Genomic DNA, 26558 nt, shown 5'->3' with positions numbered 1-26558 from the left:
CACCAACCCAAACTCTTCCCTTAAAATGATTCATACACACCTATATACCTACTCAACAGTCTCGTATTAGCTTAATGAACCCAAATCCTCCATACTAAACCTTCATACCTCACCCCAAGTCCAAACTGTACTAGCCAAACAATTCCCATTCTCATGGGAAACAAACAGTATTCCATATTTAGGAATTAGACTCACAGCAACGACAGACCAACTATACACCCTGCAAATCACAAGACATTGCTTGAATCTATCCCCCAAGAACTTGCCACACTTCGCACCTCAGAACTCTCCAAATTGGAACGAGTAGCAACCCTGAAAATGTACATCCTACCCAAAATCCTATATCTATTCCGTACACTCCCTATACCAATCCCTAACTCCTTCTTTTCCAGACTACAATCAATTCTCACAAAGTTCCTATGGAACTCACAAAAACACAGATGCACCAGCAATCTTCTTATACGCCCCACATCTAAAGGAGGAGCAGGCCTCCCACACCTAAAATCTTACTACAATGCTACTCTTCTAGACCAAATATACTTTTGGTGGAACCCATCAAGAGAAAAAATTTGGTCTACAATGGAAACCCTTCCATTTCACCCGCTTAAACACCAAAATATAGTTCTAACTCCACCAACCAACCGAATAGACTACCAAGCAAAACACCCTTGCATACAAGCCTCCATACAAGCGTGGCACGACCTCCTAACCACTAAATTTACTGACACTAAACATATCCCTACCCCAATTAACATACTACACCTCCTCATATCTTCTTTAGAACTATCCCAATGGGAAAAACAAGGCATAACTAATATAGCCGACCTCTACACTAACCAAACTATATATCCCTTCCAAATTCTCCAAACAAAATATAATTTCCCTACTACCGAACATTTTACATACTTAAGAATTGCTCACTTTCTGCAAACGACAACTATATCTCACACCACAAAGATCCCAATTACGGCCTACCTCTTCTTCACCAAACCACACTACCCAGGTAAGGATATCTCCACTTTTTACACATACCTTACAAACCTACAATTCACATTACAAACAACTTCCCTAACCAATTTGGAAAAAATCCTATCAGAACGAATTACAACACAAACGTTGGAAAAAACCTTCAACATCACCTATAAATCTACCTGATGTAGCTCCCACTGGCAGTCGTACCTAAAAATCCTCCACCAATGGTACCTGACCCCGGTTAAACTCTCCATTTACTACCCGAAACACTCCTCTACATGCTGGCGACAATGCGGTGAAATAGGCTCAACACTACATAGGCTCAACACTACATATTCTCTGGTCATGTAAATCACTTAGATCCTTATGGAATACTATCTTTCAATTACTTTCTGAAATAACCAATACTTTGATAATCTCGAATCCCTCCCTGGCACTCCTACATATTGGGATTGAAAAATTCCCTCTTAATTCCCAAACAATGATTACCCACACACTTTTTGCAGCCAAAATAAATATCACCAGATTATGGAACACAACTAATGCTCCTTCTCTTACATCACTAATTACAGACCTCAATACCCAATGTGAAATGGAAAAAAAATCCACACTCAATAACTTCTCTCAACACAAATTCAACCATCAATGGGCCTGATGGTTAAAAAACCCAAAATGCTCTGTACAACCCTGATAACTCTAAAACATAAGAAATTGCTTCCTAGAACCAGACTGGTATATCCTCATTCACCCAGTTACACCTACCCTTTTTCCACTCCCTACCCCCTTCACCACCCCAGTTAACACCCCCTAACATCCCAAGCTCCTCAACAAGGTTCAACATACTCATAAGCATTCCTCTGATGATATTGCCAAACAAGACCAATACCACCACCAACCAACGAGTGGGGTAAAACAAATAATGTTCAATTATACTACATTGTATTGTAATATTGTATTGATGAACCGTATACCATTTTTTGTGTCTAAAAAACTTCAATAAAAATATAGAAACATATATCAACAATACAATTTATAAACGTCTGGCCAAGGGTGGGCAGGAGGGAGAAAGGTCCTGTGGACTGGAAAGGGGGATGTTTAGGAGGGATTACAAAAGGGAAGACAGCACAGGGTGGGCATACTCACTAGTTGCCTAATTGGCAACTAATTGGTTGCCTAATTGGAGGGGGAAAGGTTTTTCATGCATAAGCTGTAACTGCAGATTCTGGATAGTGGTGTCCCCCCTGCCAAATAGTGTAGTGAGGCCTTGCATCACATATGTGGATGAACCTAATTACACGTGCTTTGACAGTATTTCCATTGTTCAAAATTAAGCAGTTTGGTTGGGGTTTTGTCAGAAGTGGTGATACAATACATATATTTTGCACATTTACTTTGTTGTCAACTTACTGCAGAAGTGAGACGGGCAAGTGCTTGTATTTGCAGAATTCTGTTGTTTGCATCAGTCCCGTTTTCTAATTTATCGGCAGACCTGTGAAATTAAGTAGGATGTTGAATGTTTATTGTGTAAATCATCACTTATGTAAACATTGGTTAAAAACTCTGAAAAAAGTGAATACTTTAAAGCTAAAGTTTAGTATACAGTATTTTAGGGTTACAGAACCGCACAGAATAGTTGTGTAATGGAGTGTATCCCATTATCTGCAGGGGTTTGCTTCTGCTAGACATCCTCTCTTCTGTGCCTCCTCACAACCTCCAGATACCACCACAAGCTGCCTTCTGGTGTGGTAAAAGTCATGTGCATCCTTGACTATACATAAAAGTTAAGCCACCAGCTCACCCCCTTCTGCCCATCTCTACAATTCACAGAACTAGTCTTACTTCACTCCCACAATGTATTGCATTGCGTGAATGGATGGAAGTGACCTAGAATTCCATTTTTCCACATTCACAAAATGCGAACCATTGTGGGAGTGTAGTAAGTTAGATTTTGTGAATAATGGATTGAGTAGACGGGAGTGGTCGTGTGGAACCTGTGTAGCAGAAGCAGATACCTGTAGGTAATAGGATACACACCATTACACATAATGAAAGTGTATGGGGCTATATCCCAAAAAATGTGCTTTTAAAGCCACCTTGACCTAAAACGGATATTTCACATTTCAGAGATCTCTATGCATAAAAATCTGTTATTTTTAGGAGTAGAAGAAGATTGGTTATTTGGTTAACTTCTGTTGTGGTACAAAACATAAAAATAACTGTCTATGAGTATTTAGAGTAGCATTAGAAGTGGAAAAGCTATGCAGGGTGTTGCTTCTTGCCTTTTGGCTAGCTCAATTGACTCCTGCGCGTGAACCGAGTTTTGGGGAACAGCGGGCTGGGCATTGTGTCTGTGCTGGAGAGCACTTTGGATTTCGGAGATCCCCCTGTATGTGGATAGCTGGGTGCGATTTACGTTTCTCAGCGAAGAGAAAGCCTATTTCTGCCTGCGATGGAGAGTAGCAGATACACTTAGGTGGCCCACAAGGTGCGCTTTTGGAATGAAATGAAAGTGGAGGTATTGGCGATGGATGTAGAAGATGGTCTTGCCAAAAAAGTTATGTAAGATGTGCTCACCCTATGTGGAGTGGAAGGATAGGAATTGCTGTGTATGGCAGAGTTGTGGAAATGTGTTTAAGGAACACCAAAAGTCCTAACAGTTTAAGAGAGAGTGGGATGGTAAGAAGGAAGAGCTTGTGATGAACTACAAGGTTGAGTTCCTTCATAGGAGACTCTGGAAAATTCTAACGGTTATGATATATAACCCCTATGTTACCATGGAAGAGGTGATGGAATTTCTGAAAATAGAGTGTGAGCCTGTGGAATTCGTTAAATTAATTTACAATAGTGTTGGGGTGTGGTCTGGAAAGTGGTTGTACAGAGCTTAGTTTTATGTCAATGATCATGCTGAAAACCATCTTGAAAACATAAAACAGACTATCCAGATTGGACTTAACAGGGGCTTCCTGAAATATTCGGGGATGCCTGAGCACTGTTGGAAATGTGAGAAGATCAGGGCATGTGACTAAAGACTGCAACCTACTGGTGAATTGCCAGAATTACGGAGGATTGGGACATGCTGTAGGTCAGTGCGAAGCCCCAAAGGAGTACACCCATTGCAAGGGTATGGATCATCTTCACACTGATTGTCCGACAAAAACAAAGACCTTTGTGGAGAAGGTTGCTGGGAATAGGAGGGTGCAGAAAAACCTCCCAGAAGATGAGGACGTACTGCAGCAGGTGGTAGAGATGGAAAAAGAGATGGAAAAGGAGGAGGAGAGGAGTGTGAAAGACAATGCAGGTGGTGAGGAGAAGATTGAGGTGGTATCAGGGAACAATAAAGAGGTAATTCTGGCACAGAGAGATGAAGTTATATATGAAAACAATACAGTAAATGTATATAAACTGATGCAGGAGATGGCAATGGCAATGACATAAAACACTGTGAAATAAAGGTATAATGTTCATAAGTGCACAAGGAGTCTATTATACGTTTCTTGAGCAATCAGCCCAAAGGTCAGCACTAATTAGGGGCAGCCATCCTCAGAGCAAAGCCAGCTCTATATGCAAAGACAAAAGAAAGGAAACAGGAGGCACCCATCTAAGTGCAGCTGATAAAACTGTATTTAATAGCAAAGGATTAAAAACACTCACATGAGTAATAAGAAAACAAGCTCTGTGTATATAGGGTGACCGTTCCTCAACGCCCTGCAGGGCCCCAGGGATGTTCCTAGTAACACTTGAGTGTGGGACCCCAATGTGTGAAAAGTGCACATGGTCACAGTTCCAAACACTTTAACTGCACTGTGCCTTTTACAGCTTCTTTGGGAGAGCCCCTCAACTTGGTGTTCAGTTTCGGCTGGCCATGAGGAAAGGGGTCCACCAGTCCTTTTGACCAGGAAGGCCATGCTGGAAACCTTAGTCCCTGTAAGGAGCCTTGCGCCTGGAGCAATCAGGATAGAGGTCCTACCCCTTCGGGGGGTGGACAAAAGCACACCCCTAAGTACACTTTTTTGTGTGGGTTGCACCATAAGAAAAAAAAAAGAAATATGGTGCCAAGATGACCCAACCCCACCTCCTCTGCCCCTGACAATGGGGGGGGGGGGGGGGTCTTCACCCCTGCAGCAATTGTCAGATTTGAAATTTGCATGGCCGTAAGGGCAGGCTACAAATCCCATCTGCAATCAAGGCAGAGAGACTTGTAGTTCTCAACAGAATGGATATTGAGCTGCAAAAGTGGTTACCATGTTCCCCAACACTCTCATGCATGTCTGGATCAAGGGACCTTCCAGCTTCCTTAGACTCCACCTGAGCTCAAAGAGGCAGTATTTTTACCCTGACATGTATCGAGGACTAAACCCAATATTTCAGTCTTTAGGTAGGAACAAAAGCTGACTTATGAAGGTACCACACCCAGCCATGCAATGCAAGAACTGGAACAAACCCTTTGGTAGCCAACCTGGTTAAGGCCACAAACTGATAGTGTTGATTCTTCACTGAAAATCTGTGAAATCGTTGATGAGACTGGAGAATTAGGATGTGTAGGTAAGCATCCCTGAAGTCAACTAATGCCAGAAAGTCCCCCTGATGAAACTGCATCCTTCATTCTGTGATTTAGAACTTTTAGGAACTTGTTAAGACCTTTGAGGTACAGAATAGGCCAAATGTCTTTGTTTGGCTTGAAAACTATAAACAGGTTGGAGTACAAAGTTTTGAGACCTCTGCTCTACTGGCACAAGTACGATGATCCCTTGGGAGATTAGTTTTTGCAGGGCCGCAAAGAAAACCTCTCTTTTTTCTTGCTCCAAAGGCAGTCTTGCACACAAAAAGTGTGAAGAAGGAAAGCAGCAAAACTCCAACTTGTATCCTCTGAATTCCATGCTGCAAATCTCCTAAGTCAAAATAGCCACAAAGACCCTTAGGTGTGTTCCCACCCGAGCTAATGGGAGCTCCTTCACTAAGAAGAGCATTTAACTCTAAAACCAGAGGGTTTGGGGTTCCAGTTCTTCTTACTAAACTGGGATGTAAGCTTTGTTTGGAGCCCGAGGCTGATTGCTTACAAAAGGAACTCTTGGAATCTAAAGGTGTTACGGGCCTCTCACCTGTATCCTTTCCCTTCTTCTTAAAAGTTAATGCAATGCTCTTCCCCACAGTCACCTTCTGAACATAGACATCTAAGTATGGTCTGACTAAGCATTTGCCCTCAAAGGGCCACCTCTCTATGTGCTTCTTGCTGACCAACATTTAAACCACAGGATTCTTCTCATGTGGGCAAATATAGAACCAACTAGTGAAAGCTAACTTATGGAGTCCTTAAAAGCATCTAGTGAAAAAAAACTCAGGGCTCTTTGAAAATCTTCCAGGAGCTGCCAATGGCAGAACATTTCAGATCAGATTCTCTGGAACAAAGCATCTGCCTTGCACAGACCTTGGCACACACCTAAAGCAGACACTGCAGGTTGCAGAGCCACACCCACCAGCATCATGGCACCAAAGTGCTAAAGTGTTGATGAAGACAAAAGTGGCATCAATTCCACGACATCCCAATGTCCATCCTCGTCATAAAACGGAATGCTCTACCGATGCTGCCCTCTTCAGATATGAAAATCTTAATAGCAAACAACAAAACACAACATAAACAAGAGGCCGCCCTTTTGTTTGTGTTTTGTTGTTTGCACCCACCAGAATGACATCTTAAAGAGGGCTTCCAACTTCTAATCAGTGGCATCTTCAAAGCCAAGACACAATCCACCACAAATGCCAGGGTCTTATTCAAATAGGAAATAGCTGGGTGAACAGCCAGTGAACCCCATTTTTTGTAGTATTCTTTCTTCATGGGGTAATGATGAGGAAACGATTTCGATAATGAAAATGCTTTCTCTGGGTGAGCCCACTCAGCATATATTACTTCCTGCAAGTGAGGGTGCACTAGAAAAAATTTAAGAATATTTGGTGGCCGCCAGGATCTGAAACCAGTGACTTCAGGAAAGAGGATTGAGGTAGAGGAAACTTAAAGGCTAAGTTCACCTTTTCCAGAAATTAGCAGTAAAGGGGCCCCAGTAGATACTATAAATCTGTGCAGCTTTGTAAAATACTCATTAAATTTTTTGGTTTAACTGTAGACAATCTGGGGCCCCTCAGAAGCCTGGATAAAAAAAAAACCCTGGTTAACAACCCTCATGTCCTGAATTGTTGCTGGAACATTAAAACCATTGGATACTCACTCCCCTATAGTTCATTCATTCTGGGTTCATTTATCCACAGACAATCTACTAGCTGAGTAGGGAGACAGTTTGCCTGCCCTCATAATTGCTGGTTCTAGGTATCCTCTCCTAGCAGGTACACTGTTTTTTGTTTTTTTTTACTAAAGCTGGTTCACTCAGAATCTGGTGCATCTGTGTAGTCAATCAGCTTCTAACCTCAGCGTATTCAATTAAGCTTTGTCAATAACACCTGTAAGCTGATTGGTTTCTATGCAGAAGTGCACTAGATTCTGAGTGAACCAGCTTTATTAAATAAGCCCCATTATCTCTTTCATAGGTATTCCTCTATCTCACAAGATGTTTGAACTTGTTAGTGTAAAACTAAGGCCAGCCAGACAACAGAGGTAATGGGGGCGGGGGGCATGGGTGTCACAAGCTGGCTCACGAGGGCAAAGTGTAAAGTTGGCCCTGTATAGACATTTTTCTTCTAAAAAATAACCATTCTTGGAAAATAAAGTGCATTAGAAAATTGGATAACTTGCCGGAAACTGGTTGCTGAAAAATATTTGTCATAAAAGACAAGTCCTGAGCTGAAGGGAGATCATAGGAATCCTTTCAGGTGACAGCTGATAAGAGATTACATAAGCTGATATGCACATCACATTTCTATGTTGCATATCCATAAACAGTTAGGTCCATATATATTTGGACACTGGAACAATTTACATACCTTTGCCTCTGTATGCCACCAGAATAAATTAAAATGAAACAATCCAAATGAATTTGAAATGCAGATTTTCAGCTTTAACTCAAGTGGTTGAACATAAATATCAAGTACAAATTTTAGGAGCTGCAACCATTTATATACACAGTCCCTCCATTTTCAGGGGCTCAAATGTAATTGGACAAATTAATATAATCAAAAATAAAATGTTAATTTTTAATATTTTGTTGTGACTCCTTTACTGGCAATGACTGCCTGAAGTCTGGAACCGATGGACATTACCAAAGACTGGGTTTCCTCCTTTCTGATGCTTTGCCAGGCTCTAACTGCAGCTGTCTTCAGTTGTTCCTTGTGGGTCTTTCTGCCTTTAAATTTGCCTTCAGCAAGTGAAATGCATGCTCAACTGGGTTGAGATCAGGTAATTGACTTGGTATCTTTATGAACACTGCAGAATTCATCCGGCTGCTTCTGTCTTCTGTCACATCATCAATAAACACCAATGACCCAGTGCCACTGGAAGCCATGCATGCTCATGCCATCACACTGCCTCCACCATGTTTTACAGATGTTGTGTGCTTTAGATCATGAGCTGTTCCAAGCCTTCTCCACACTTTTGTCTTCCCGTCATTCTGGTACAGATTAACCTTAGTTTCATCCATCCAAAGAATTCTTTTCCAGAACTGGTCCGGCTTTTTTAGATGTTTTTTGGAAAAGTCTAATCTGGCTTTTCTATTCTTCAGGCTTATGAATGGTTTGCACCATGTGATGAACCCTCTGTATTTGCTTTTGTGAAGTCTTCCCCTAATTGCAGACTTTGACAATGATACGCCCACCTCCTGAAGAGTGTCCTTCACTTGCCTGGATGTTGTGATTGGGTTTATCTTTACCATAGAGAGTATCCTGTGATCATCCACCACTGTTGTCTTACGTGGACGTCCATGCCTTTTTATGTTGCACACCAGTGTGTTCTTCTTTCCTCAGAATGTACCAAACTGTTGATATCGCCACTCCTAATGTTGCTGCTATCTCTCTGATGGATTTGTTTTGTTTTTGAAGCCTTACAATGGCCTGTTTTACTTGCATGGACAGCTCCTTTGAGCGCATGATGTAGGTTCACAGCAATAGATGCCAAATGCAAATATCACACTTAGAATCAACTCCAGACCTTTTACCTGCTTAATTGATGAAGAAATAATGAAGCAGTAGCCCACACCTGGCCATGAAACAGCTTTTGATTCAATTGTCCAGTTACTTTTGGTCCCTTGAAAAAGGGGGGATGGATACTCTAAAGAGCTGCAATTCCTAAACCCTTTTTCCAATTTGGATGTACATACCCTCACATTAAACCTGAGAGTGTGCACTTTCAGTCCATTTCCATTATATAACTATAGCTTGAATATGTTTTGGTAAATACCTGAAAAAACTAAAATTGTGCCTGTGCCCAAATATATATAGACCTAACTGTATGTGCCCTGGCCAGAACGCTGCCCATTACATGAACATTGCAAATAATTGTCAAAACAAAAATTGTGCCTGTGTCCAAATATATATGAATCTAACTGTATACAAGCAAGAAAATGCCACCCAGAAAAAACATGTAAACGGAATACCATTACATATGGTCTTGTCTTAGCTACTTGATGTTTAGACTACCTAAATGCAATGTGTATACCACAAACACCTGCTGAATTATTGCCATATGGCCTTACAATGTTTAAAAACAAACATGACAGGAGACATACATTGTTTGCAAACAGATGAACACAGGTTCTGGTTTTAGCAGTCCATAAAATCGTGCACCATTCAGTCAACTTGTCTTCTAATTTCCCTAGCCTGTCTCTGTAAAAGACACACTGATTTTAATGTATATATAATTCGCTAGTCATCAGAATAGGAGCTAACAGCATGCTCCTTCCAAAGGCATCCTGATTTGTTTTTACTGCATTTTTTCCACATGAGCCAAATAACATCCAGATAGTCAATTTAATGTACTCATATATTTGACGTTAATGTGATCTACTGCAGACACTTTACTGCTGTTAAACCCCAGCTTGGTTTACATGCTTTTACATTTACAGATTCGTTTGACAGAATGGCTGAATTTATTACCATGATGCTCTGAAAGGGAGTGTATCGTATGGAAATAAAAACCCCTTACTTCATGTTAATTCATTTTCTCCGCCTATCAATTTATAACCGTTAAAAGGAATGTTCCATTCCTCACTTGTTGTTGCATATTAAAGTTTTCCCTCCCTGGTGATATCATTCACTGTACTATACCATCATCTGGCATCACCCACTTGGCTTTTTCCAGAATGCAGGATGAAGAGTAGAAGTGACACAAGATACTAAGAATTGTTTGGCTCAAAAATGAAGCTTGTATGTCATCTCAGTTTAAAGGCAACAGACAAATCATTTGACACTCTTTCAACATAATTCTGTAAATTCTAGTTTAAAAGGTACATGAATTGTAACTGTGTACGGTCCAATTCAGTGATCCTGTGTAACCTGCTGCATGGAGGAGGTAGAGAGCACAGCACAACCCGCACCTCTTGCTGGCTCTCTCCTGTCTGCCACTGTCACTTCTCAGCTGACTTTTTCACTTTGGCTCCCTTCAGCAGGCTGCCCTCCCCTTCTCAGAATATCCATGGGATGGCCGGTCTGGGGGAAGGGGGGGGTGTATGGGGCACAAATTAAATCTGGGGGTGCGCAGTCCAACCTAGCACTGCCCTAGATCCAGCCATGCTGCTGCTCCCCTTGTTTCTAAACTCAGTCCTGGTTTCCCCTTCTGTTCCCTGCATCTCCAGTTTACTCTGCTTACCCATGTTCCTCATTTTGTACTTATTGTATATAGTTGGTTTATTAGTTAGGCTGTTTGTTAGCTTGATTAGTCAGGTATTCTGTCACTAGTGTTCACACTATCTTTATGTTTGCTGTGTGCTGGGGTCTGGATGAATTTTGTTTCACTGTACATAAATCTCACTTAAAGCATATATAGTCTGGTCTCAGTTTCTAAGTGTAGCCACATAGATCCGGTCATCTTAGCTGTTGATTCTTGACACCAGTTGCTGGAGTTTTGGGTGAGGAATGTTGTTCGATTCTTGCCTGAGCATATGCTGCTCTAAAACTTGGATATATCTTTCACCATTGATGGTGCCTTTACAGATGTGCAAGCTGTCCATTCCATATGAACGAATGCATCCCCATACCATTAGAGATGCTGGCTTTTGAACTGAGCAAGCGTTGATAACAAGCCAAAAGATCCCTCTCCTCTTTAGTACTGAGAACATGGCACCCGTGGTTGCCAAAAAATTTACATTTCGATTCATCTGACCACAGAACATTTTTCCACTTTGTAATAGACCATTTTAAATGAGCTCACAGAAGAGGATGGTGTTCCTGGATCATGTTCAGATATAAATACTTATTTGCATGATGGAGCTTTAACTTATGTTTTTGGATAGCAGGGCAAACTGTGTTCACAGACAGTGATTGTTGGAAGTATTCCCGAGCCCATGCAGTGTCCATCACGGAATCATTTAATATAAACAAGTGAGTGCTCAGAGATAAGAGCAGCTAGCACAAAGGTGGAAGTGGAAATTCTAAATATTAACTGTGTAAGAGATAAGAGATGCTGATAACCTATCTCCTAAACATCAAAAGATGTCATGTGAACATCAACATATATAATATGGGTGCTGGAAACCCTCCATCCTTTATGCATGCACCAGACCACTGAATAATGTTAGCATGTAGATGCAACAATCCACCCAGGGCTGTCAATAGGCACTCCAGGTACAATCCACCCAGGAAAACTTTACTGCAAATGAAAGCTGTATAAAATAAGCTCACCACACAGAGCTCAAAAATTGCTGTATAAGATGTAGCATTTATTACTCAAGAAGACCAGATAAAATCATAGCATGGATCCATTAAAAATATGCAAACATACACAAGTTTGGCCGGACTTCCTAATATTGCCACCGTTCTGGAAAACAGAAGCGGCGGCGTGCCGTCAGCTCATAGGCCCCACCCTGGGTGGATTGTTGGATCTTCATGATAATAATATTCAGTGGTCTGGTGGGTGCATAAAGGATAGAGGGTTTCCAGCACTGTCTTCAGGCTCTCCCTTTCTGCACAGTGGATGATCTTCACTTTTATTATACCATATGGGTGTTTGTATTTGTAGCCTCCCTAGCAGTCTGATTATGTCCATATTTCTGTGCTTAAAGCGGTACATTTTTTTGCATGGAAATATGTCGTTTTTTTATTGTAGGCCTGTAATTTTTAGGAATAACTCACTGAAATCTGTCCGAACAAGAGTCTAGTAAACATTCCAGGTATGTTAAAATTTGAAACACGAAATCATAAATTATAATTTAATAAATAATCATAAAAAATAATAATATAATAATAATAAATTCAATTCAATAATATAATCAAACCAAAAACACTGAAATTTGAAATAGAGCGCCAGTTCGCACATCACTGAGCAAAGTCGCAAAATCGTTTTCAGTGTCCCCACGAATCATCACTCAATTCTGCAAGTGGTTCTGATTTACTATCGCTGTTCTCTAGCTGGTCTAAAACCGCTTTTGACCTAAAGGGACACTTTTTGGACGCCATGGACTTTTCTCAGTTTCAAGGCAGAAAGAACAGAAAAATGCAGGCAGGGCACAGGACAAAGCACTAGGGACAAAATGTATGTGAAATGGTTTGAAACAGTAATGTTTTACTATATGGTTTTAGTGAATTTAGTGAATGTCACTTTTAAAATTTTTCGCCAGTTCTGTCCCCGTACGTCCTGACGTCGAAGGGAACGGAACCCGGAAGACAGATGCCGGCATCGGCCAGAGGACATTGTCAGGGACACTGCAGGGGGGACATCTCGGGAGCGCAGGACAAGGTAAGTGACGAAGAAATCCTGGAGCAGCGCTGCAGGGTATTCCCGAGTGTAGCTTGGGGTTACCGCTTGTAGTGCTGAAAGTTTACCCCGAGCTACACTCGGGAATACCGCCAGGGAGGTTAAAGAACGTTTTAGTGTGGAACACATTTTATATAGTATGTTGATGTTCACATGACATTTTTTGATGTTTAGGAGATAGAAGGTTATCAGCATCTCCTATCTCTTACACAGTGGATGACTAAAATTTAGTACTTTCATTATGAAACTTTCTTGATTGCTTATATATGTTTAAGTGCCAGTTCACATATATGAAGATTGGATGCGGTATGAATCGCATTCAATCCATATGACATGTGAAATAATGTTGCTTCCTATGGTGCCTGTTCACCATAGGTGCACTGGCAGTGTGGATTCAGTGCAGATTGAAAAAGTGTTCTGTATGATTTCTGAGCAGTGCGATCCAGTTCAGGTGTGGATTACATGCTATTAAAAAAATAGGAATGCGCTAAATAATTAAATGTAACAACAAAATAAAAGTGTCTATAATTAAACATGTGAAAGTCCAAACACCAAAAATATAACAAAAAGTCCTCTTGTAAAAATCATAACCATCACCGTGATCAAACCACCACCAAATAAATTGGATAAGCTCACCAGAGCTAAATGCTGATCAGGTTATAGACCAGCACAAGCGCTTTTGCTCTGGGAGCGATGAATAAAGCGATATCCAGATTATAGATGCAATACTCTGCAGTGGTAATCACATCTCCAGGTAACAAGCAGCAATACTCTGCAATGGTGGGCAAATATCTCAATGTAAGGAGCAATACTCTGCAACCAATCCTCCCAGGATGAGCCTTTCCATATACCAACATATCTCCATAAATATAGGGACCACACTCAGGGACAAAGGAAAAGAAATTATGGTGCAGCATGTTTTAAAACAAGATAACATTTAATAAAACTTCATAGCACTCACAAATAAGGTGTCTAGACTGACACCAGCATGAACAGCATAACACAGCACTGGTAATGGACGAGCTCAGCTCACCTCTGATCACTTCCGGACCACGGCTGTGAGCGGGGCTCATCCATTACCAGTACTGTGTTATGCTGTTCATGCTGGTGTCGGTCTAGACACTTTATTTGTGAGTGCTATGAAGTTTTATTAAATGTTATCTTGTTTTAAAATGTGCTGCACCGTCATTTCTTTTCCTTTGTCCCTGAGTGTGGTCCCTATATTTATGGAGATACTCTACAATGATCTTTTTTATACCCAATCATGTTACTGACCAGTTAACCTAATTAGTTGCAAATGTTTTCTTGCTCTTCCTTGTTATTACCACTTACTTTACTATCTTTTTGTTGCCTTGTCCCAACTTTTTCGAGATTTGTTGCTGCCATTAATTTCAAAATTATCTGATTTTTCTCTTAAAATGGTAAATTTTCTCAGTTAAAACATTTGATATGTTTTCTATTTTCTATTGTGAATAAAATACTGGTTTATGAGATTTGTAAAAAAAAAATACATTCATTTTTTATGTAGATTGTGCACAGGGGAAGATTTACTAAAACTGGAGAGTGCAAAATCTTGTGCAGCTGTGCATGGTAGTCAATCAGCTTCTAACCTCAGCTTGTTTAATTAAACTTTGAAAAAAAAACTAGAAGCTGATGGTTTCTAGGCAGAGCTTAACCAGATTATGCACTGTACAGTTTTAGTAAATCAGCTCCATAGTGTCACAGCTTTTTGGGGATTTTGGTTGTATATCCACCAAGACAATTGTGTGTAATACATTATGAATTGTATAAATCTATAGCAGACTAATGCTCATAGATATATCATGGCTGTAGCAAACCTACTTGCAATAAATAGTAGTATCTTAATTTTATTACTCTTTCAAAAGGTACATAGCAGTCAAACTGACTCTGCATTCTAACTGAACATCCACAGCACAGATATCACCAGGATCATGTGGATTTTAGATTTGTCACATGTTGCCATTTTGCCATAAGTATATCTTAATACTAAATATATTATAGCAGAACATATGCTGGCTTTAAAGTAATATCAAAGTTAATATTATGACTACTGCAAAGGCAGAGGAAATAAGGGACAGAGTTAGGTTCAAGTTAGAGCTCAGAGATAGGCATTGGGTTAAATGTTATGGTTACACTGTGGGTTAGGGTTGTTGTACACCAAAACATTGTCAAATTAATGTAGTATCAGCATGGCAAACTTGCTCATGTTTTAATGGTTTTACTCAAATACTTGTGTATGTTTGTTCCAGCATAAAACACAAATGTGCCAATTTTCAGAATCCAAAGTTAATATATCAACATAAAATACCTGCTAAATTGCTCTAATGTTCTTTTCATCTTAGCATTTACACAACCAGCTACCTGCATATCTATAGGTGTCATATCACTAACTTCTGAAGGGCCTTGCATCTAATCCTGCTACACTACTGGCAGATGTGTGTGTGTTCACTGATTTTGTACAAGCTCCCTCTCTCTTAGCCCACTGCAGCATCACTCACAAATATTAGTACTTGAATGGCATTTCCACAGTAGGGAGACCTGGGAAGGGCAATTCCAAATAAATTGACAGAGGTTGGGGGGAAGGGGGCTTGTTTTAAAGTTTTTTTACTGCTTGTTAAGAATATGTAAATGAGTGTCCATAGTCTGGGCACAGTTACAACTTTAACTGAAATCCAAATAGGCATATTATGCTCATTTCTATTCAGTCTGTCCATCACATGCTGAATGTTAAAACAATTGCAATGCAACAGAGTATGCTCGCAATTATTATGTGTCTTGAAACTTCAAAACATTTGGCAGAAAGTTGATAAGAAGAAAAATACTTACACATCACAAATATTGGAGGTCAGTGGAGCAAGTGGTGCAAGCTGTTTTAAGAGCCGAACCCCCATCTGCCATCCTCTGTCTCTTCCAAATTCACAGACAGTATCAGCACACTCATCAGAAGAAAACTGGTAGAACACAAACCCATCTTGGAAACAATGTTGTTTGTCAACTGTGTGAAAAAGTGAGAGAATGTTAAGCAAAAAAGAGGTACCCAAATGACGGCTGGTAGTTTTAATGCACAGCATTATTGGACAGGAAGTCAGCTGCATTTAAAATAAATGTAAATATCACCTGTCCTGACATTCATGTTAGAAATATTATGAAAATCTATGGAAGTTATATAATGCATATGGCTCAATTCACAATGATTTACATATGGATAAGTATCTTTTTTTTCAGCCATGTGACCGTAATTTCCCAGCCTCACTGGACTCAGCTGAAAGTATTTGGGAATTGAGCTAATGTAGTATATTGAAGCTACAGTCCTTGTATGCAGTTGCTGCATTAGTTTTTTTTCCTAGATTTTTTTTCTTTATGTTCATCCAGTGTTCCTAGGAATAACACACTTTCTGCTTCTTCAGGTATATGCTTTTTTTCCTTCATTGTATGTATAGAAGGAACCAAGGTTGTCACACGGAATGGATTTCAAACATGTGAGCCTTTGCTCATCTTCATTACATGGAATGATGAGTCTAGTAGGTTCTTTTTACTTTATTTTCTGCTCACATGAAGTGACAAGGACACTGTATCAAGCGTTTCTGTACTTGCTGAAAATAATCTTAGCCTTAAAAAAAATTAAACTACAACCACATATGAGGACTAGTAAAATGCTGCATTAACTTTTGGGTGGAATAAAATCGGTTTAAATAATTATCAAAGAAATAACTATGTTGTAAGAAGTTGTTCTCACAGGCACTGGATGCAGAAACATCCAGTAACTGCTTGATTTTGTCTTTACTCTCAACTAATGTCCCAGCAGGGAGACCTTCCAGAGAAAGAAATTAACGTCAATGAGCAGGCAACATTCAGACAGCACAAAATAGAAAACACTTTTCTGAGTGCTGGTGTGTATTCAGCCATTTGACTAAATCCTTTTACTCTAAAATGAGGATGCTGCTTGGCGGGTGTTAGGAATGTGCTCTAAAGCATGTGTGAGCAAGACCTAACAGAAGTGATGTCAAAATAAGACAAACTAACAACCCCCAACTGTGGTTGACAGCCCATAATGAGCAAGCAAACATACAGTATCTTAAATAGTGACAGAAAATGAGTACGATTCTGCATGATTATTAATTTTGATCTTACTGACATCACAGCGTGCCAACTGGTATTGGTTACAGAAGGAATGAGCTCTCCTAACTGACCTGCAGGGCACAATTATCTCTTGCCATATTTCTTCTTTATTTTGTATTACTGTGGAATGAATGCAGGGTAACACTTTAATTTCATAGTTCCATAGCCAAAAATAACCCACATGAAACTATATCAGATCATACACATGAAGATTGTTTATTTACCATCTGACTTGAAGAGTTATTTCCTCCATTTTTCACAATTACTTTACTCTTGAAGGCTGGACATTTATCAGCAAGTCAGAAGGGTCCTTTAATCAATATCACTAATTTTCTGCAATCTTTTATTATTCCACTCACAGATTACTGGGAGCAATGTACTGATTGATAACATCACATAACTGATAAAAATCTTGTACACGTTTATTAGTGGTCATATGCAAAATAGGCCTACCCACAGCAACTACTCAAGCACTTCATTTTTTACTGCCTGGCTATAGTAAACGGCTATAGTGTTATTTAGTATACTAAATAGTTGCTATGCTATAGACCAGGGTTGTCCAACCTGTGACCTATGGGCTGCATGCAGCCCAAGACGGCTATGAATGCAACCCAACACAAAATAATAAATTAACCTAAAAATGTTGATTTTATGGGGGATTTTTGGAAAAAATGTGTTTACACTTAGCAGATGTAGAAAATATTGATAGTGTCTCTTTACTGGACTTTTAGAAGTTTTATCTTCCCAAAGAAAAATATCCCACTCTTCACAATCATGCCTTATTGATTTAATCAATTTTCGGCAGCACCTATATTTGTGAGCAACTATTTTCAAGGATGAAGCACACAAAAATTAAGAACCAAAATATCAGATGAGCACATTAAGAATTAATTGAGAATTGCTATTACATCCATCGAACCAGATGCTGATGAGCTCATTTATTACAAATAGTGTCAAATATTGCACTCATTTTACAAAAAAAATTACAAAAAATATGAAGTTTTATTACTCAGATAGGTACATTATCTATATCAGTAATTATTAATCTGCCTCACTTTAACTGCTCATCAGCTATCCTTATTGCTTTTGTCTTTTATGCGTGGCCCGAGACAATTCCTATTCTTCCAAAGTGGCCCAGGAAAGTCAAAAGATTGGACACCCCTGCTATACACACTTTAGTCTTTTTTTACTGTCTTACTGGTAAGCCCAGAAATGAACAATAGGCAGGTAGTCACAGGCTTGTTTTTCGCACAGTGATCATTGCGCACATTCCTTTATAGTGGACCTATACATAGATATAATAGCTACATTAACAGTTTTGCTGGGTTAAATTATTAAAATGTAACAGGATGAAATGTATGTGTTGGCTGAAGAAAATACTGCTCCAGGCACTGAGGAGGAGGAGTAGTGGTCAGACTGGCTTTTTCTTCTTTTCTAGCAGGACTAAACCCTCCTATGTATCGATGATGGTATATCTCCCCATTAGGGAGATTCCCCCTCTCTAGTTATCCTGTTTATCAATACTGAAAGTGAAAGTAAAAGAAAATCCCAAACTTTGGGTTGTTCCCAGAAAAGTAATAGAGTGGACATCTTCCAATGGGTACTTGGGGGTCCATGGGATTCCTTTAATTTGTAGGGATTTCCTCTCACTTCCCGTTTTGGCTATGCAATAGGAAATGAAGGTGTACCTCCCCAATGGGACACAGATGGCAAAAAAAAAATGACAAGGGTCATAAGCCCCCTTATTCTATCCAAAATGGGAAAAAAAAAGTCTTGCTTATAGTTCTACTTAGATCTGCAGTTGCCATGGTACTGCACATCATCAGTTATGACACCAGGCATTTGAGGGCTTGACAGGTGAGTTAAGAGCTGATATACGTACACTGGCAACTGTGACAGATTTCACCAGGGGATACCCTTGAATGAGGCATGCACTGCACATGTGCTAGTGGACAGAACGAAACCACTGCAGAGAACACAATAGTATGTTTAATTAAAGATTTAATAACATTTAGGCTACTTTCACAGTGATCCGCAGCAAAAACACATGTTTTTTTGCCACGTTTGGAGAATGTTTTTTACAGGACATGTGAATCAAAAACTGCACCAAAGCAGGTTCCTTTTTCTTTTTCAATATTTTTATTAAGAAAGTTTTGTTTTAAGAATATAACAAGCTCAAGATACACCCACGCAGGGGCAGAGCAGAACAATAACACATAAACAGATACATCCTGCTGACGTGTATTAGCCATATAACAAAATGTCCAATGACATCAAGGAGAGACGGCAAAAAGCCGAACCAAATAATAGCAGCAGTAATCCAACATATTACCGGAAAAAGAAGAAAAAAGGAATCAGAAAAAAAACATGGAGGAAAGAGAAACTAGAAGAATCATGGATCCAACAAAGTACCGGAAAAAGAAGAAAAAATAAAAAAGGTTAAAGGAAAGGATAAAGAACATAAAACGACAAAAAAAAAAAAAGGAATCCGAAAAAAAACATGGGGGAAAGAGGAACTAGAAGAATCATGAATCCAGGGCTAGCACAGGCAGCGATTATAAGAGGCCATAACTTGCAGGAGGCAAGGATGGCAAGGAATAACGTATCCAAGGTTCCCAAACCTTAAGGAATCTCGGATGAGAATCATGAAGCATGCTAGACATCTGTTCATTGATCAACATAGCATTCATCCGGGTCTTCACCCCCTGGAAGACAACCGAAGGAGTTCTCCAAGCTTGAGCTATAGCACGTTTGGCTGAAATAAATAGGTATTTGCTGAGACCTAGACAGACCCAAAATTGGGCAATGCAGAAGGGCCACCCTTGCATCCCTACGGACCATAATATGAATTAGCATTTGTAGCAAACCAAAAACCCTAGACCAGAAGCCTATCAATCGTGGGCACGACCACCAAATGTGCAAGACGTCCCCACATTGACCACAGTTCTGAAAACACCTATCTCCGCCAGTCAGATTAAAGTGAGCAGTCCGCGCCGGGGCCCAGTACCACTGCAGGAGAACTTTGTAGGCTGCCTCAAGAGTGACTGTATTGAATGAACATTTCACCACCATCCCCCAGGCCCTATGCCAATCCTCCGCCACAATCGAGACACCAAGATCTCGCTCCCATTGAGAGACATAAGACAGGGGTGGTGAGAAGGACCTACTGTTAAGGGAGGCGTAAATTACAAAAATGAGACCAGGAAACCCTGGGGAATGCTGACAGACGTGCTCAAAAGCCGTTTTGCGGTAAGGGTATGTAGAGGTACGACGCGCAGGTGCCTTTTTGATATGTTTTTGCTGCGGTTTTCATTGATTTCAATGGGGAGGTGCATTTTGGTGCAATTTCTTTACCACACCAAACCTGCACCAAAATGCAGCAAGCAGAATTTTAAAAAAATGCACCTGTCCCACAATGGGACCTGCAGTGTGAAGAGTTCCATAGGAATACACGGTCACACGTTTCTCTTCCGTTTTGTTTTTTAAAGCAAACGCTGAAGAAAAACGATCGGTGTGAAAGCAACCTTTTTTGGGGGGGAGAAAGTAAAATCATTGGCTTTACTTCACTTTAAGCAGTGGTCTTGTGACTTAGGCTGCTATCACACAGATAGCAGAGCTGATAGCAGAAGAAAAACAGGTGACTATGTATTCCTATGGAACTCTTCACACTGATTGCTTGTGGATCTTGTGCGTTTTTCAAAGTCCTGCTTGCTGCATTTTTGGTGAGGGTTTGGTGTGGTAAAAAAAACGCACCTCCCCACTGAAATCAATGGAAAACAAGGCAAAAATGCATCAAAAATGCACATGATAATACCTCAATATGCTCACCCTATAGCCAAAGCAAACAAGTACTAAACTAAATAAACTATGTATAAATCAATTGAATCAAGTACATATAATAATATAAACAGTGTAAAAAAAAAATACTATTATATGTACTTGATTCAACTGATTTATACATAGTTTATTTAGTTTAGTACTTGTTTGCTTTGGCTATAGGGTGAGCATACTGAGGTATTATCATTTATTACAAGGGTGAAAGTAAGACTTACTGTATATGCTTTCAGGGGATAGGTTTATATGTTTATTTGAGATACCGTCTTTATTCAGATTTAAAAATGCACATGCACTGCATTTCCGGTGCATTTTTTGATTCACGTGTCCTTCAAAGAAATGAATCAAAAATGCGTTAAGAATGTTTTTGCCATGGATTTCAGTATACAGTAGGACCACTTTAGAACTTAAAAAAAAAAAAATTCTACATAATTGCAAAACAAATAGAAAATTATTGGCAAACATAACACTCTCATACTCTCTGCACATATTTTGAAACTAAACATATTGATGAAAAATGAGTTTATTTTAGGGCGTGAAAAGAAAAGCCTTTCAGCGTAACAGAGATCGGAAATTGTCAGCATGTTATCAAAACTTATCTCTGTTCATTTAAATGGGAGTCACAAGAATGCTTCTAGCTATATACACATTCTATAAGTATGACTGCTTTCATGTGATGGGTTTCAGAGTTATGTAAAAAATATGGGAACTAATGCTGAGCATATAACAGAAAAAAATAAAAAACTAAGTTTTCTGGCGACGTGGTCACGTAATGGTGGAGTGAGGTTGTGTTTACTCCGGAGCTCCTCACCATCCCAGCTACAGTCTGGTTGTTCCTGCTTCCTCAGCACCCCTATCATGCCCAAGGGGGCCAGGAAGCCTCAGGGTACAGGACCGATGACCCGAAGCTCCCTGGTCCTGGACTTTTTTTCTCCCCAAGCGGTGGGGTCCGGAGCGCAGGAAGGCCTCAACATGGCGCCCGGACCTCTTGGGTCTGCTGATATGGCACGAGCGGGAGAGCTCCTGGATGGGTCCCTACCCCTCCTTTTGGGTGAGTGTCCCTGGGAACTATTGCCCCCGCCACCCGTGGACCTCCTACAGAATGACCTGGCCTCCCGGCCGGTGGATGGTGTGTCCTCCTGGCCAAGCACCTCGGGCCTCCGGGCGGGCCTATTGGATCCTGAGGCACAGTCCTTTTTTGGCTACCCTAACCACTAAGAGGGAAATTCAAATACTTGTATTGACTTTGTGGCAGGCTTTTAAAGAGGAATTTCGTGTGGTTAAAGATACCCTGAACTCTCTCAGTGTAAGATGGGCTTGCTGCTAATCTAACGGTGGTGTAGCAGAGGGTCTTGGCCCTGGAGACCACGGTGTCACAGTATCAGGATCATTTGTATTCCCTGAGCCAGCATCAGGATGATCTTGAGAATAGGAGGCGGAGGAATAACATTAAGCTGCATGGCATTCCTGAAGCTACATCCCCTATTGATCTCAGAAAAACGGTGACAGCCATCTTGAACGCGCTCTTGGATAGAGCACCTAATGAAGCCCTGGAGCCTGATAGGGTCCATCGCATCCAGGGTCCTGCTCCCTTGGATGATGGGCGCCCCCGAGATACTTTGTGTAGAGTGCATTTTTACAACATAAAGGAGATCTTGAGAAGAGCCTGGTGCAGGGGTCGTGTGGACTTTGATGGGGCGTCTATTCAAATTCTGCCTGATCTTTCCTGCCGCACCCTACAGATGAGACACATCCTCAAGCCTCTGTTGGATAAGATCCGTGAAGCTACCTATCGTTGGGGTTTCTCCTTTTTTCTTTCAGTTTGGAAAGGTGATCATTCTTTGACAGTATGTACTCCAGCTCAGTTGCCGGATCTTTTTGCTCTTCTGGGGGTTCCATCTCTCTCAGTCCCAGATTGGACAGCTCTGGATTTACTTGTGCAACCTACCCCACTGCAACAGCGACCTCATGCATCATCTACCAGAAGGAACAGATCCAGACCTGAGCATTCGGATCCGCAAGGGAGGGAAGTAAGACTTTCTGCTGGCGGTGCTCTCTGGGATTCCTTTTATTCATACTGCACTTGTTGCCTAGAGGCCTGATTTTGCACCATACCTATTAAGATGTTGAATTGACTCTATTTGTCTCTGGGAGCTGTATGAGGTTTGATAGTCCTGTATCAAAATGTTTGCATTTTTGGTAGCCCAAAACTTCTCTGTAAGTGGCTTGGGCTTTCCTTTCAATCTAGGTGCCTGACCTGGCGACTGGCCTGCCAAGGCTTTTATTGTCTGGCCTGTCTCGGGTGGCTCCCAGATGCAGAACCATGTGTGTTTCCCCTTTGGGAGTACTACTAGATTGCCATATTTTTCTGGTTGGGGGTGGGGGGTTGTAAGTGTTATAAATTGTTTGCTTCTTTGTTTTAATGCTGGGTTTGGTGCGTCTCCAATTCCGTTGGTGCGTACATTTCCCCCCACAGTAGGATTTGCTTCCTCCGGTGTTCTCCCTATTGGTAACATTGGTGGGGGCCCCGGAAGAAGTAGGCCTGGCTAAGGCCCCCTATTTAGTCAGTCACTAGACCTTGTATTTGTTTTTGCTGTTGTCATCTTTTCTTCTTTTTGCTTTTCCTGTTTTCTCTAGTTTTTCTGCTTTTCTTTTCTTCCCTTTCCTTCCACCCCCCCCCCCCCTTTTTTTTTTTTTTGTCCTTCCCCTAGGAGCCATGTCGGTACTACGCTGTGCTTCTTTTAATGTGAGCGGACTGAATAGCCCCGAGAAGCAGTCCATGGTGTTGCGGGAGTTCTGGCGGCTTCGAGCACAGATTGTGTTTGTACAAGAAACCCACTCTCAAACGGACAAGTCTCCCAAATTTTCTGATTATCAATTCCCTCTTTCGTACCATAGTACTATCTCTGATTCCAAGACAAAGGGGGTTAGTATCCTGATTTCAAGGACAGCAGCATAATCGCTGATTGATCAGGAAATCGACCCGACAGGCCGTCGTATTTTTCTTAAGGGGGATAAGGAGGGGCGTTGAGTAACTCTGGCATCGGTTTATCTTCCTAATCAGGCTCAGTTGACATTTTTAGAATAATTTACAGAATTTCATGGAAGGCGGTGTAATTTTGGGTGGTGACTTAAACCTGGCGCTTGACCCCTTCTCAACACATCGCACTTCTCCTCTCATCTTTTATATTCTTGTTAGAGGCGGGTCAAGAAAGCCTAGGCGTCTCTTCGATTGGTGGATGTTTGGCGTGTTCTGCATCCTACTGACTGGGATTACTCTTTTTATTCTTTTCCTCATCACAGTTATTCCAGGATAGATTACCTCTTCCTTGCCCAGTCCCTGCTCCCAGAAGTACTTCGCACCTCGATAGCTACTCAAACTATCTCTGATCATGCGCCGGTTACTCTGGACTTACAATTGGGATCGGTGAGGTCAAAACCCTGGTCGTAGAGGTTCAATGCATCGTTGTTGAAGGAGGGCCCCATTTTGGATGACCTTACTTGTTCCTTGACTCAGATTTTTTCAGAAAATGATACTCCGGAGGTTTCCCCTACTCTCCAATGGGAATCGCATAAATGCGTCATGAGAGGAGTACTTCTTCACAAGGCGTCAGAGTTGATAAGGGAGCATCTGGTTCTGCTTCAGCTTCAATTGGAGGTGGTGGCTGCCCTAGAGAGGACTATAAGAAGTCCTTGGCGCAGGCGGTGGTGGAGGAACTTTGGGTCCAGCAGAGCAAATTAGCAGATTTTCTTCTGCATGACACTACATCCAAATTACGGAGGCTTCGCCAGTTGTTCTATGAACATGGCAATAAGCTGGGTAGGCTGATTTCGTGTTCCCTGTGGAAACTTTCTCTCAGAAGTTAAATTCCCTTTAGTGACAAGCGGCAGGGACAGCGTGGGTATTCCTTGCCTGAAATTGCAGAGGCTTTCCGTTCTTATTACACGAAGCTCTATAATTTGCATGCTCCGCTGACACCCAAACAACTCGACACCAGATGAGGGCAGATTGGGGAGTATTTAGCTGCTTCGGGTCTTCCTACGATCTCTTCAGAGGTGACGAAATGTCTGAGTGCTCCCATTTCGCCCAATGATTTCTTTGGCGCAATTAAGTTGCTTAAACCTCAGAAAGCCCCAGGACCTGATGGTTTCACGGGGGAGTACTATAAAGCGTTTGCTCTTATTTCAGCGAGTTGTGGCGGCCTTTAATTCTCTTCTTGAGAGCAATTCCCTGCCTTTGGATTCTTTGAGGACGCATATCATGGTAATTCCGAAGGAGGGAAGGGATTCCACTCTTTGTCAGAATTATAACCCCATTTCACTTTTGAATGTGGATCTGAAGATATTTACGAAGATACTCTCCCTTCGGCTGTTGCCTTTTCTCCAGGAACTAGTCCATCCTGATCATGTGGGCTTTATGCCATGCAAGGAAGCTAAAGACAATACTGCTAGGGTCTTGAATGTCATTCATTGGGCTCATTCTTGTAGGCTACCCCTGTGTCTGTTTTCTGCGGATGCTGAGAAGGCCTTTGACAGAGTGGACTGGCTATTCTTGAAGTAGACGCTCTGATATATAGGTGTGGGCCCGGGATTTCTTCCTTGGGTCGATGCTATATATTCTCATCCTTTAGCAGCTGTTAGCACTAACGAGGCCACCTCTGCGTATTTCTCCCTGTCCAGTGGGACTTGCCAGGGTTGTCCTTTGCCACCACTGATTTTGACTCTAGAGCCCCTTTTGCGTCACGTGTGTCTGAACCAAAATGTTAAGGGGGTACTTATGGGCAGGACAGAACATAAGATGGTGGCATTTGCCGATGACCTTTGGTTCTTTGTGGAGGCCCCTGAGGTTACATTGCCCAATCTTTTAGAAGAGCTGTCTCGTTATGGGGCACGACGGTATATTTCGAGCCGTCTGTGCCTCCTTTCCTTAACAGGTGGCCACCTCATCGTTGTCATACTTGGGAGTCAAGATTACCAAGACTCTAGATCGGTTGTTCCAAACCAATCTCCTTCCTGCTCACGGCAGATCTGCGTAAATGGAATGAGCTTGCCCACTCTTGGATGGGGAGGAATGCCATACTTAAGATGAACATTATGCCCCCACCTTCTCTATCTCCACCTTCTCTATCTTTTTCAGACACTCCCAATTGCAGTCCCTCTGGCGTTTTTGAGGAAGGTGAGGGATATATTTCTGCATTTCATTTGGGCGAAGTCTCTCCCGTGACTTTCTCACTCCTATTTGTCGATGTCTAAGAGCCAAGGAGGGATGGCATTCCCGGACCCCGTAAGATACTATCAAGCAATAGATCTGGCTAGGATTCTCTCCTGGGGTAGGGATGGAGGTCTTCGGCAATGGGTAGAGATGGAGCAATGAACAGTGGATACTCCTCTTCATTATCTCCCGTGGCTGGATCCTAACAAAATCCTGGCTGTCAAGTACCATCCTTTGTTGAGTGCTTCTTTGGGGGTTGCGTGAGGTTGTGGGAGGGGGGGCCAACTTGTCCACGATCTCCTGTTTGTATCCCGTTCTGCCTAACTATTGCTTTCCACCAGGGATTTCAGATGGGAGATTTCGGTCTTTATCTATGGGCAGTAATTTCTGTCTTCGTGATTTTATGACCGGGCCACGGCTGAAGTCCCCAATGGAAAAATGGCAGATGTTTGTTCCTCCCTTGGACAGTTGGAGGTTACAACAACTTGTTCGTTTTTTGTCTTCCTTGACTCATAAAGGATTGGACTTGGGTCCTAGTACTTCTTTTAAGGA

The 26558-nt window shown here is 41.4% G+C and overlaps 1 protein-coding gene across 1 annotated transcript in view; it reads right to left on the bottom strand.

Moving 5' to 3' along the window:
* The window catches only part of RAPGEF5 (Rap guanine nucleotide exchange factor 5), a 393851-nt gene that overhangs the window by 239014 nt on the left and 128279 nt on the right, over positions 1–26558 (bottom strand). The window contains exons 5-6 of the mRNA XM_089673151.1: positions 15668–15836; positions 2380–2461 (exon numbers count right to left, since the gene is read on the bottom strand). Of these exons, the coding sequence (XP_089529277.1) occupies positions 2380–2461; positions 15668–15836 (251 nt within the window). The remainder of the gene's footprint in view (positions 1–2379; positions 2462–15667; positions 15837–26558) is intronic.

Source organism: Staurois parvus, unplaced genomic scaffold (assembly GCF_062004578.1).
Source record: "Staurois parvus isolate SC_StPar_1 unplaced genomic scaffold, SC_StPar_1.0 ptg000136l, whole genome shotgun sequence".
NCBI classification, from domain to species: domain Eukaryota; kingdom Metazoa; phylum Chordata; class Amphibia; order Anura; family Ranidae; genus Staurois; species Staurois parvus.
The sequence above is the reverse complement of the archived record's forward strand: the minus strand, read 5'-3'. Positions and strand labels throughout refer to the sequence as shown.